The sequence below is a fragment of the Rhamphochromis longiceps genome, linkage group LG7 (genome assembly GCF_057381845.1).
Source record: "Rhamphochromis longiceps isolate RC_006_pf linkage group LG7, R_longiceps_female_GT1.1, whole genome shotgun sequence".
NCBI classification, from domain to species: Eukaryota; Metazoa; Chordata; class Actinopteri; order Cichliformes; family Cichlidae; genus Rhamphochromis; species Rhamphochromis longiceps.
In genome coordinates, this window is record NC_140563.1 from 49,933,452 (window position 1) to 49,946,383 (window position 12,932).

At 41.5% G+C, this 12,932-nt stretch overlaps 1 protein-coding gene across 7 annotated transcripts in view; it reads left to right on the plus strand.

The window, feature by feature from the left end:
- The window catches only part of nedd4l (NEDD4 like E3 ubiquitin protein ligase), a 43,171-nt gene that overhangs the window by 8,867 nt on the left and 21,372 nt on the right, over positions 1–12,932 (plus strand). For 2 of the 7 annotated variants that reach the window (XM_085414081.1, XM_085414082.1), the window contains exons 5-6: positions 429–482; positions 11,576–11,626. In XM_085414081.1, coding sequence (XP_085270207.1) covers positions 429–482; positions 11,576–11,626 — 105 coding nt within the window. Of the gene's footprint in view, positions 1–428; positions 483–5,337; positions 6,868–10,887; positions 10,924–11,575; positions 11,627–12,932 lie in introns of those variants that run through there. The other 5 variants (XM_085414080.1, XM_085414079.1, XM_085414077.1 and 2 more) reach the window with 5 other exon arrangements.

Below are 12,932 nucleotides of genomic sequence, written 5' to 3' on the forward strand. Positions count from 1 at the left end.
AAATCAATAACATTTTGTGAAATTAAAACGATAGAATAGTTTATAAGATTTCATGGGTGAATAAATGATACAAATTGGTCATTTCCTGTTGTTAGGTAGTTAAGTTGCATAATGATGTCATAATGTGCAATATGGATAACAGCCTTTTAAGAGTATAAGCTGTACCTTTGTGTCAACTTTGATTGCTCAACTCCTGATAGTGTAGGAATTGTTTGCAAGGAAACAGATTTTGTGTATTATAGTAAAATGAGTACAGCTTAGGCTTCTGTTTCGATAATTAGACAGCTGACTGCCTTCTAAGACTCTGCACAGTTTTAAATGATTACAAAACAAAAAGCAAGCAGCCAGTTACCCGCAAATGCACATACACTTTGACATAAACAGCAAGCAACGTCTCTAACATCTTCCTTATTTTGTTGCTCCCACAGGTGTGTCCACAGAATCATAGGCTACTCTTTGAGGTGTTCGATGAAAACAGATTGGTAAGATTTCCACTTTTGTAGATTTATTTAGTTGTCTCGTGTCGTTTAATCTGCTTCGTGCAATCTGTTCTCCTTGGAAATATTTGCACAATATATTGTCTTTCATTTAATGTCCTATGGTGATAATTTGCTTTCCAGTAGCACTTTATTTTGTTCTCTAGTCTCAGTTACGCCAATAAAACATAATGACTGTAAAACTGATATTGCTAAATTTGTCTCAACCAGTTCTGCTTTCATTATACCGCAGAGATTTTCAATAACTTAGAAGACGTTTTATTGACTTTGTCTGCCCTCCCTCGTGTGTTAACAGTTTTCGAGATGTGAACCATTTTCCCAGTTTAACATGACATGATTTCAGCTTTAGGCTTTGTAGATTATAAACAGCGTACAGTTTGTTTGACTGCTAGTTTTGGTACTCTGCTTTCAGACTGTAATCCACTAACAGCTCCTACATTCCTCTTATGTCAAATTTCTCAGATTTCCCCCACAGACGAGAACACTGGTTTCCTTGACTTGTGAAATTAAAACCCCTTTTAGGCCCTCAGTTGCCTTGACAACTAAATTAAATGTCTGCACATTGTCAATTCTTGCAGTGAGTAAAACCATCACAAATAGGTCTTGTAATCAATTTACTAATTCACTCTTGGCTCTAAACGTCACCTTGGTTGGAGTATCTTCAGAGAAGGCGTGCATAAGAGAAGTGGTTGCTGACACTGTGGAGTAGGGCTGGGCCATATTATACCGTTCACGGTAATACCGGTATAATGTTAGGCAACGATAGGAAAATGAAATATCGCGATAGAATGGGAGTAAAACGCGCATGCGCAGTGCCTTTGTTTTCATACGCACATGGCCGATTGTTGAGTGAAACAGATGAACCAGAATTGGTTTGTAAAAATGGTGCAACTTCCGTGATGTGGAACTGGTTTGGTGTTTGTCCGTCAGATACACAACAAAGCACATTTTTTGCAGAACATGCAAGCGGCCGTCGTTATTGTCGTATTTGTCGGACTAAGATGCTCTTAAATCTGGGAGTAATCTGGGTCCTAAACTCCGTATGCTTCAGGTCAAACAACACTGCAGCATCACTTAGAGTTAAAAACTGTCTAAATTCTTTCATCTTTAATAAAACGATCAGCATTGCTGCTTTACCAGGTGTAACTATAAAGTTTAACTTCCAGGCATCCATGAAAACAAAAGTTATTACATTTAACGGAGTTAGAAGTTAGCAGGAAGCTAGCGGAAGTTAGCTCGCTCGTTTCGCTAGTTACCTAAGCATGATATAGCATGTTCTGACGGAGAGATTTCTGAAAAAAATCAAACGTACAGCTCTGCTATCACTTCCAACATAAATGAAGACAGGAAACTAAACAGCAGTGACGTTTGTAGGGTTACTGAAGTTGGGCTAGCTGGTATATAATGATGTGCTACGTGATCGCTAGCGACACAGCTATGTTAGCATAACATAAACAGTGAAGCTGGAGGACGAACACTAACACTTTTCCACTTATAAAAGTGAACGTGAAGGTTCTTCATGGTTAGAGACAAATGCAATCGCATGGCAGGGTGCTGTAAACGGACCAAACTTCAGTCAGGAGAACAACTGAGATAATCCATCCACAATACGAGGTTAGTCATTAATATACTGCAACAACATGGGAATAGAGCAGCTGCCAGAGAATTCAACATTAATGAATCAATGGTACAGAAATGGAGGAAGCAAGAAGAATGAGTTTAATAAAGTTTGATTTATCTGACTGCTTTGTTTCGCTTAATGTGCCTTATAATCCCGTGCACCTTATGGTCCGAAAAATGCGTACTGCACACTGCAGTTTAATGTTGCAAAGCACCTCTTTTTAACTTCAGTGGATATTATACATGGTTATGCTCAGGATATGTCAGCCCATTTCTACTGGAAATGCCTTTTGGTTAAACTTTCAGCAAGGAATTTGCATTTGCACTGTTACATTTTTATAAAGCTTTAATGTACATAAAAACCAGCTTCTTGTTTAAGTGAAAATAAATGGAAGGTTGTCTTTTTGCGCTAGTAATATTGTGGAGTTGTATTTTGTCTCGCATCAATTATATCGTCGGTTATATCGTTATCGCAAATTTTCAAATATATATCGTGATAAATATTTTTGGCCATATCGCCCTGCTCTACTGTGGAGTCATTGTTCTGTAGAATAAGCAAAAGGCTCTGCTAGCAGTGTTATTTGTTTCCTATGTCTTCTCAGTAACTCTGGGTCCTGGGTTTGATGTTGTATAAAACAAACAGCGGATGCAGCCCAACATAGTTTTGGTGATCTTGGCTGGATAAGGCACATTCTGTCGGGGCCTCTCAGATTCAGGGCTGTTGCTGAGGACCATCGTGGGAGGTTAAAACATTTGGGATTTGTTTGGGGAGTGTCTTTTTGTAACAACACGATCTCTAGTTTTATTTCTAGGTGAACCATATAAAGACATGACTATTTCATTGATCTAAGCATGTAACACATGTCTAACTTGCTCATTTGCACTCCGTCCCTTCTAAAAAGTGCAGCTCTAATTTTCCTTCAGTACAGTGAACACTTTCTGTATAAGAGGATGAGACGAGAGCACAGCACAGGCAGCCTCAAGCACGGTCCTCTCCTTATATGTCCGAAGAGGTGCTTTTTGTCTTTCTCTTGGTGCGTGCCAAGGCAGCTCCCCCACCACTGGTCAGCATTTCGTTTTGTACTGGAGCATAGTACAAATATAAGAGAACTATGTATGACACTGATGGTTGAATTTGAAGAAGCGGCTGAATAGACCTACAGCACAGTGCAGTTTGAAGCAGGCATGTTATGTCATTTGGCAAGCTGGGCTCGCTGCCATTGGACCACACATTGGCATTTTGTTTCTTTTATACAGAACATTCCCCATAACATTTCTCACACAGACACACATTTATTGACTGTGCCTAACACTGCAGGCAGTGTGTCATCACTAAGTGTAACTGGCTGCCAAGCCGTGAGTCTTCCTGTATTACAGTGTCTTTCTTTTGGCTTCTTTGTCCAGTCAGTATTGTTTCTTGATGCCCTCTTGTCCACAATGCAGACCTTTGATATTTATTTCTTTTTTTCATTCGTTTGAAATACTACAGGCTGCTGGTTGCAACTTGTTTTTTGAAAAAGATAAGGTGACGCACTGTGGTCTAAGCCATAGGTTGAACCAGTCCAAGCGGTTAAAACAAGGCAGTTACTTTTCAAGCGTGTAGCTCTGAAATGGCAAGTTGTGATAGGGGCTTTGTCAGTTCTGTGCACGGAGGCGGATGACTCCCCCACTAACTCTGGCTTCAGGGCAAAGTAGTCGAACTCCCACTTTTTCACATGATGATGCTGTGGTGAATCAAATTGTAGGAGCTTTTTTACATTAATGTACAGTATGTTGCAAACAAAGCGTCTTTTTCTGTGTTGTAACTTGGAGTTAGGCATTAGAATTTGTGCATGATTTCATTCAGCATTACAGGCTAGGATCACAGCCAAGTTGTGTCTCGGACTGCTTTTGGATGCAAAAGGAATGACCTATAAAAGCAGCGTCAAATGTTTGGCTGTGTATGGCAGGCATTGCATGTTTATTCTGTTTCAAGTAGACATGCCTTTTCCGAGTGAGGACCATGCTGTTCTGTGATCTGTCAGATAATCTGCTCTTTACTCTCAATCTCACTTTTTTTTTCTTGATCCATTTTTAGCACCAACTTCCTTATGCTTCTTTTTTTCTGTTTCCAAGCTGCAAGACATTACAGGATAAATTATATGCTCCAGACTTGGTGTTGAATTTTTGACATGATTGGCACCAAATGGCAATTGGTGATCAATTAACAAGTAACCTTGCTGTGAATCTAGAATCTAGAAGTTATTGATGCTTTCCTTTTCCCTTCCATTTCTTTCTGCTCCTTCAGTTCACAGCATGTCTTTTCCAGAACAGGCTGATTGCAGGCAGCACTGAATGATTGGAACCGTTCAATGCCGAAGGAGTTGAGTGGGAGCAAATAAACAGCTGACTGGCATTGCCAACATTGCTGCACTCTTTTTCGTAATAATGCTCTAATTTTATCCAGCTTTCCCATTTTGATCACATTGCTGAACTTTCACCCCTCCCTAAAAATCCAAAGCTGCTCGCCATTTAGTTCAGTTTGATCCAAAAAGAGTGTTTAGTCAACGATAGACGAACGTTTCTGTAGGTGAGCATGCAGTAGTTCAGCCATTTGTCACTCTAGTTAAGTTTCTATTAACTTATTTTTACATTCAAAGAAATCCACAGTCAAAAGACGAAATGACTTGTATTTAAGATGAATACGTTGGGAACTTCTTTTGTTAAATAATACAAGCCACAATATTGAAAAAGGAATGAGTTACGATTTAATTTAACAGGTGTACTCTTGGTGAGTGGTGTTTTGATATTTGAGTGCTACTCTGGGGAAACTGAGCTACTCTTACTGAGATATCAATTTTAGCAAATTAAATCAAATTCCAGATGATGTTTAAATTATGAAGAAAATAGTTTAAAAACTCATGAAGCCAGATGAAAGGACATTAATGAGATGTGGAGGCAGGGGAATTGGCGGGGTTAGAAAAAGTTCATGTTAATAGAGCGGAGGATGGATAGGAGTAAGCAAGCAGGATGTAGGTGGGGTCGTTGGGGGGGGGGGTCATTTGCTACGCGAGGGCAGTATGGGGTCGTAACAGGAGATGGCAGGGCCATTTGTAGTCACGTGACTGCCAGGCAATCCACTGTCACCTCGGAAACCAGGAGTGCTGGCCACTCATATCCAATCATGTCGGGAATGCTGGCTGTCACTTGGCTCAGGCTATTTCTGCCGTCTGTCGCTAGTGCTTGATGGTGCTAAGAGACTGGTATACAGGGATCCTCCTCCTTTTTTCTTTTTTTTTTTCTCCTTTTTTTTTTTCTTTTTAAAAAAAACACCACCCCACCCCCCCACCCTCCTCCTCGTAGCCATCAGCCCTCACTCTCCCTCTCCTTTGAGTGCGTTGTGTAAAGTTGTCAGCTGTTTTGCAGTGGCTGTTTTGCTTTTGTGGTGTGAGTACTTCTTTTCTCAGTTCAGCTTGGTGTGGGAAGGAAAGTTGCGGAAGAGGCTGGGAGAGGGGAGGGGGGAATGGAAGAAAAGAGGATCAGTTGTCTAGCCAAAGGAGAAGTGGGCAACAGTTAGGATACTGAGGCAAGAGCCAGAGGAGAGAACCAGCAGCCACTCAGTAAGAAAGTGAGAGGCAACGGGAGATTTGGACGTGGGGTGAAAATGGCACAGCGTCTGCGTTTGTACTTTGGCTCAGGACACAGTAACACAGCCCCGGACATACTGGAAGGAGACTTTGAGGTGCAGCAGCGAGACGACGATAGGGTCACGGCACACCTCGTGCAGCCACGTCCAGCATCGAGGCCTTCCCAGGACTCTGCTACGGAGCACGTCCCGTCGGCGGCTTTTGGTTTCCACTCTGAGCCTTCGCTTAAACGCAGCTCCTCCATGTTCATACCCCAGCTTGCCGCCTACACTGAGCCACGTCCTACTAGGAGCTCATCCATGCACATCTCCCTTCAGCGCTCCAATGGATCCAGTAATGGAGATTCCAGTGGTCATGCTGATGATGTCCCACCACCCTGTTATACTCCTCCAGGACCTGCGCCTGCCTATACCGAACCACAGAGTCAAGCTAACTTTCCGCGGCAGTCCCCTCCTCCATACTACAGCCCTGATTCTTTAAGTGTGCAATCTTCTCTGGCGGAGCCAAACCTTCCCAAGCGCAGGGTCTTTAGTATTGGTTCCAGCAGTCATTGTACGTATAACAGACGCCAGCCTGGCATCAGTGTTGGTGCCATCTACATCCAGAGGAATTCTCCTGACGGCTCTGATGTCCAGCATTTCAGAATCCTTCCCTATGGCGGTACCGGCTGGTCTGTCCAGCAGCAAAGCCTGGACCAGTCCTCTGGTGTTAATGGCACAAAGCAGAGGCTAGTGTTTCAGCTCCAGCAAAATCAGAGCCAGGATCAGAAGCAGGGCAGACAACCGGATGATCCATCACAAGAACAATGCACAGATGCTGGACCCAACAGCTCAAGAGGTTGCCATAGGGTGCGCTACCCTAGAATTCGATTACATAGAAGCTCGTCTCATCAGAGGCTGCTGGTGGAAAATAATAATCAGAAAAGTGGTGCAGACAGTCAGACTATAGACGAGAATGAAACAGATGTGGAGACAGAAGCAAGAAACAGACCTGATGGTTGTACTTTAAACTTTAGTGGGGAAAATCCCAGAAGGCAGCCACATTTCAAGATATATTTTACCCCGGGTGGAGGTGGAAATCAGGATGTGAGCTTTGGCAATGAAGCAACGACAAGTAATTCCAAGGTAAAGAGTGTGGAAAAGTTTAGTAGAAGCATACTCTGCCTCTGAAATGTTTGGTGAAAAATTGTTGAATTACAAAAGCGTTATGTAACATTTATAGACTTGTTCTAATGTTCCTAGAGAAACTGATATTAGAATGAATAGTAAACAAATCCAAAAATAGTGGGTGGCATGTGACATTTAGTTTAATATGCCTTGGCTTGTTCCTCTTGTAGCCAAAAGGGTGAGGTCCAGCACTGTCATGGACATAACAAATGAAAAAGCCAGTCTAACACATCTAATTTGCAGTGGTTGCTTAAGTACTATTTAACACTAAGAATATAGGCTAGACAGGGAGAGATCCGTGTGGTGCTGATACAGGGTGGTGACTTTCCTGGACCTAAAAATCCCAGACAACCTTGCTGATCTAAATCACACATGCTGCTTTTCTTTCACTTCATAACCAGAACGACTTAAAATCTCACACACGTCAGCCAGTTTAGTTGTGCAAGAAATGGATGAATGGATAATTTGTTCCCATGCACTTGTTGCCTTCCGTTTCACAGAAATGCGACACTGGGGTTTTTGATAATACCCTTAAGTGCAGTCAGCACTCTTTAAGAGCTGGCTGTGTCTATTTTTAGTTTACCTCGAGCGTGTTTGTTGGTTTTGAAAGCAGGCAAGCGGCATGTCTTCTCCAGTTCTTGGCTGGTATGGATGTGAATCGTTGCAGCTGCTCAGCAGGCGATTAAGAACTAACATGTCAGTGCAGCCCAAACAATGATCAAAAAGTTTCACAAGCAGCGTCGGTTTCCTCAAAGCCTGAAATCTTTTGGTGTTGCTCTCCAGTCTTATGCATATGTCCAACTCTGGTGCTAGAATGCTATAATCAGTGTATCGAGTTACCCAAATTGCTGTTTATTTATTAAACTTTTAAATACTTTCGATGTAGAACGTTTTAGATGTTTCTTTTAAGCTATTTTTTAAATGGCACTTTGGAGTTGTAAACTCAATTTTTAGCCTAAAATTAAATATAGTCGATTTTGAAATTAAATGATAGGGCCGTCATTGACTGTTTGAGGTTTACACCAGCAGGATGTAGGTTTATCATGAGATGTTTAGCTCCAGGAAGGACCGCCTAAACAGGAAGCTATTTGCTCATATCATGTTTTAGTTCATCTGACCAAACCACTGATTTCATTCATCTGAGTCAACCCCCCCCCAAAACCCCAAAGATTCCCCCGCCACAAACCAGATTGGTTATTTGTAAAAGTAGAAACATGCTTTTTTTTTCCTTTTGGAGCTAGCCTCAAGTGGCCACTCCAGGAACTGCAGTTTTTTGCATTTAATCATCAGCTTGAGTTTATTGCACCTCATCGGTTTCTGCTTGCTTGTATGTGTAGAAGTTGTGACCAGTCGGCTAAAGAATATCTCTTCCCACTCAGTTTGACTGAGCTTAGTCTGCATCCAGGCAGATACTGTGATGCACAGTCCTGCCAGTGACTTCGCATTATTCAGGTGATGAAAAAGGAGATGCCAAGATGCAGTAGCAAAGGTGATGATGAAAAGGGCAAGGGTGGTGTTGATATAGACAATCTAGGTTTGGATAAAAAAAAAAAGAAAGAAAACGTTTTCAGATCTAGTGGGAAAAATTAACCTCTTCCTTCGCCCCTCATGGTAGTGATGTGAGACTCCATGGCATCCTGTTTCTCAAGCAACGAGGAAGTCCCCAATTAGACCATAATGACAGGTCTTCCCCAACTGATTGCCTGGAGTTGGATTGCCCCTTTTTAAAACTGGGCTTGGGATGACGTGTGTGTGTGTGTTTGTGTGTGCGCACACCAGATGGACTAGCTGCAAATGGCTATGCCTCCGTGCCATGCCCTCGTTACAGCCCTGCCTTAGTACCCCTCGGTTTCCATTCATTGAGAGCTCCTGGAGGCCAGTAGGCTGGCTATATTTACCTGAGGCAAGATTGTGGACGAGTGGGGTGAGGGCACACTTTTTATTTTGGTCCGATAGCATGTAAGAGGCATTCAAATCACTTGTGTTGCGAAGGGCTTTTCTCTGACAGCGTGGACTTCTCTGAATTGCATGGTATTGTAATACAGTTGTGTCAGCAGGGAGACTGTTGAGAAGGTGAGACAGCCTTTTTAAACCTCAGTGCCAGCCTGGACTTGCTCCAGATTGCCCTTTGTCGTAAACACCCTGTCACCATCTTGTCATCATCTTCCTGTAGCTTCATAGCATTTCCAGTTCTTAGCACTTTAGCTGCTTTCCTATAGTCTTGAAAGATTGGAGTGTGTTTAGGAATGACAATAGATTAGGTTTTTACTCGTTCATTACATGTGAATTGAAGTGAAGAGCAAAATATCCTATAAACATTGGCCATGAAAGCCGCTGTCTGGGTGCTTTTGCTTGTTGGATTTAATTACAGGGTCAGAGAGAGATGTTGCTGCAGGCGACATTTAGGGTTTTATTTTTTTCTTAATTTTATTTCATTTTATCATTTTTTTGGTGCTGTGAGAACCACAAAATCATTTGTAATCCACAGATGTTGCAGTGGTATTTCAGCACAAATCTCTGAAATGGTTATATTCTCATCCAAACTTGCCAGAGTAAAATTAGAAGCGTGTGAAAAGCAATTGTTTCGGTGACCTACTCGTGTTCAGTTTTCAAACTTTTTTGGGCTAGCTTCCTCTTTTTTTTTTCCTTTTTTTTTCTTTTTTTCTCATACCTCAAGCCACCCCTCTTTGTCCACCCGTACTTCCTTCTGTTGGTCTTTGGTCGCACTCTCAGAGTGTAACCTGGTCCTGGGAGGCAGTTGCAGACTCAAATCTGACCTCTTAATGACTCTGTAATTAAATCCAACTCCGTATATAAGGTCAGAGCTGAAATGCTTGTTTTGGTTAGTGACATTTAAAAAAACAACAAAACAGGTTTGCCTGCAGAAGGTGTTGTTTTCCATGTGATAATATCATTGCAATTGCTTATATCATACACTGGAAGTGACAGTGCTACTGCTGTTTATGTGATCATGTGGTAAAAGAGTTGTGGTTATGCTGTGGTCAAGTTTGCTTTTGATGCTCTCTCAAACTTGGAGGAATCTTATGTCGGACTGCTTTAAATGAGTTATGTTAACAGTAAGTGAATTGTTTAGTTTGGTTGGTTTAGAAATTGAAAGCATGCATTGCGGTAATTTGCACAGTAGTGACTCCTGTTTTCCAAGAAGGGCTCATTTACAGTGTGTTATTCAGTGGAGGTGGGTGGACGTGCGAGGATGAGTGACTTCACATACGTTCGTGTGTGTGTGTGCTTACATGCCTGTGCGTTAATCAGTCATCATTTTTATGTGACTCATTTGTAACCTTTTCACTACTGAATTCCAGCTCGGTTAACTGTGGTGGGAGCCCAGTGCAGTCACTCCACAGCTCTTTTTTCTTTTGTTTATCAGAATAAGCTGGTGTTTTGGTTTGTTTTTTGTTTTAAATCTTTAAACACCTTAACCTCAAATCAGTGTGAAAAAATCCTTTCCAGGCCATGCAGTCTATTCTGTAGAGGCTTAAATTCTGCTTGTTCTTATTCTTCATCCAGAGGTATAATACTGTTTTCAGAACTAAGTCAGTTTTTGATTTTTATTCCTTCTGAAAACTTTTTTTTTTTTTTTTTGGCTGATTTCAAGTTAAGTAGCCATAAATATCACATTTTACTGTCAGAATAAGCATATATACAGTGTTCCCCACACTTAATTTACCTGGAATTTGTGGCACGTGTGAAAGTTGTGGAAACAATGTTGAAAATGTCCTCTGTTGTACATTAACAATAATCAGTCTTTAAAGTAGAAAACAGACTGAAGGTTTTTTTAATTTAATTTTTTGTAATTGTGGTGAGTGGGAGAGCGTATAATTGACAGTCAGTAGGTTTTTTTTGTTGCACTACTGTAGTTGTCTTTGCGTAAATCTGTCACTGCATCATTCAACCCAGCTTGTGTGTCAATCAGTTAGTTTATGCCTGTTGTCTAAATCAGTTGTGTCCTACACACAGGCTACTTCCAAGAATGGGCTTTTCCATCTCGGACAGGTAATCCATACTCTGTAACGGACAAATCTATGGGCCTCTTAAATTTCAGACACAAACCTTCCCTGTTTTAAATTTTTCCTTGTGGTCACATCTGCCCTTCTCTCCCTCTGTCCAGCTGATTTGGCTTTTATCTGGTGGCTGTAGATGTTTTTTTCCTTGCTGGGATCGCAGGTTTTTCTCCCATAAAGTGTTGCAAAAGGCCTGTCCATAAATAAATCTCGCTCTGAACCTTCTGTCTGGACACATGTGGAAATCTGTCCTGATTGATAGAGAAGCTGATCTTAAATCATAACTAATCAAGTGCAATTGTTTTCAGTAAGACCGCGTGGAAATACTTGAACAGTTTTTCTTTACTGCCTTTAAACTTTAGATTCTCAGGTTTCCACATGTGTTCACAAATTAGGCTGGAGGTCACTGTATTTCTGGATGGGGCTGTCCATGAAATGAACTTCTTTTTGCCTTTCTTTCCACCTGTCTTTAATACATACAAAATGCTGCTGGATAATCTGGTGATTTTTACCTCAACATTGTGGTTTTCCCTTCATTATCCCTAATGATACTTCGGGCTTTTCACAGACACACTCAAACAAAAACAAAAAGTCATTCTTTTTGAATTTCAGCTTCTAAATGTGACCTTTTTCTTTCCCTCTAGACTAGAGATGATTTCCTGGGGCAAGTTGATGTTCCTCTCAGTCATCTGCCAGTAAGTTATTTACATCTCTGCTGTCATTTATTTACGTCTGTATGTGTGTAAAGCTTGAGTGCGTGTGGACACTCTGGCTGGTTTAGCACTGTTTTGAATGCTCAGCTGTTTCTTATCTACAATTTTGCTGTTCCTGATTAACCTCTGTGAAGGTCAGGGAGGGAGTTTGTTTGTGTTTTCCCATCTTGAGTGTGAGAACGTGCTAGTCACAGGTAATGCTTCTGTTGTGATTAAACAGCGCTCTCTGTATTAGAAAGGGAAAGCGGGCTGTCTAGCATGTAAACACACAACATCGACCTGCAGAATCAGGGTGCTTGGGAATTTTTACAGTTGAGGTCTGATGCAAGCACAAGCCATTCTCACACCTGCAACTGTTCAGCTGGACTGGACAAGAAATTTTTTTTTTTTGGTTGTTGTTGTTTTTAAAACCTTAAGTAGTAAGTCGGTGTGATGCAAGAGTAAACCAGGTAGTTGTCTCGCGTCTGATGTCCTTCTGTCCTCTGCATACTCTGCACAGAGAACACGTTTGAAGTTGCTTCTTGTGAAAATGGCAAAACTGAGTAGAGCTCTTATGTGCAAAAGGCTTAAGAGACCTACAAATCATCCTGAAGCAGCAGCACCTCTGCACATTTGGGAGCTTTGCTGCCAGCTTGGTTGTGGCTCCCTAAAGTTCTGTCTTAGTTGTCGACCTTAAAAGCCTATCAGTAAAAGTTTTTGGGGTTAATTATTAATGCCCTATTTGGGTCCCACAGGCCCAGGAAATTATTAGCAGATAAAAGCTTACAGCTGAGTCACGTTGAGAGTTGAAGCCTTGGGACAACATGGATAATATTTAGTCCTGATGTGACTTATGCTAAAAAAACAAAACAAACCAAGGCTTGTTTTTAATTAATAGTTACTGGGCATAACTTAGTCATGTCTCCTTTCTCCGTAATAGCTTCTTGTAAATGTCCTTTTACTTTTCATGAAACAGGACATGAATACTGACTCATCAGAGTCCATCTGGTAGCTACATTTTCCTTATGGAACCGTGACCTCCTCTTAGCAAATAACAGGACAACGCCATTCCTCTTTTTCTTGGTCGTCTGTATTTAAGCAGGCTCCACACTCAACTACCTCTTTTTACCGGGCTCTGTGTTGTATGTGGTGAGACCAGATAAATAAAAGCACGTGAGGTCTGAAAGTTTAGCAAATCAAAAACCATGTATGATTGGAATTTCCCCTTTAAAGTCATCTGCTTTTGCACCTCTGGACTTCTTGCAGTGCTGCTGCTAATTTTAGATGGGACCGTGAAACTGCCAGGACA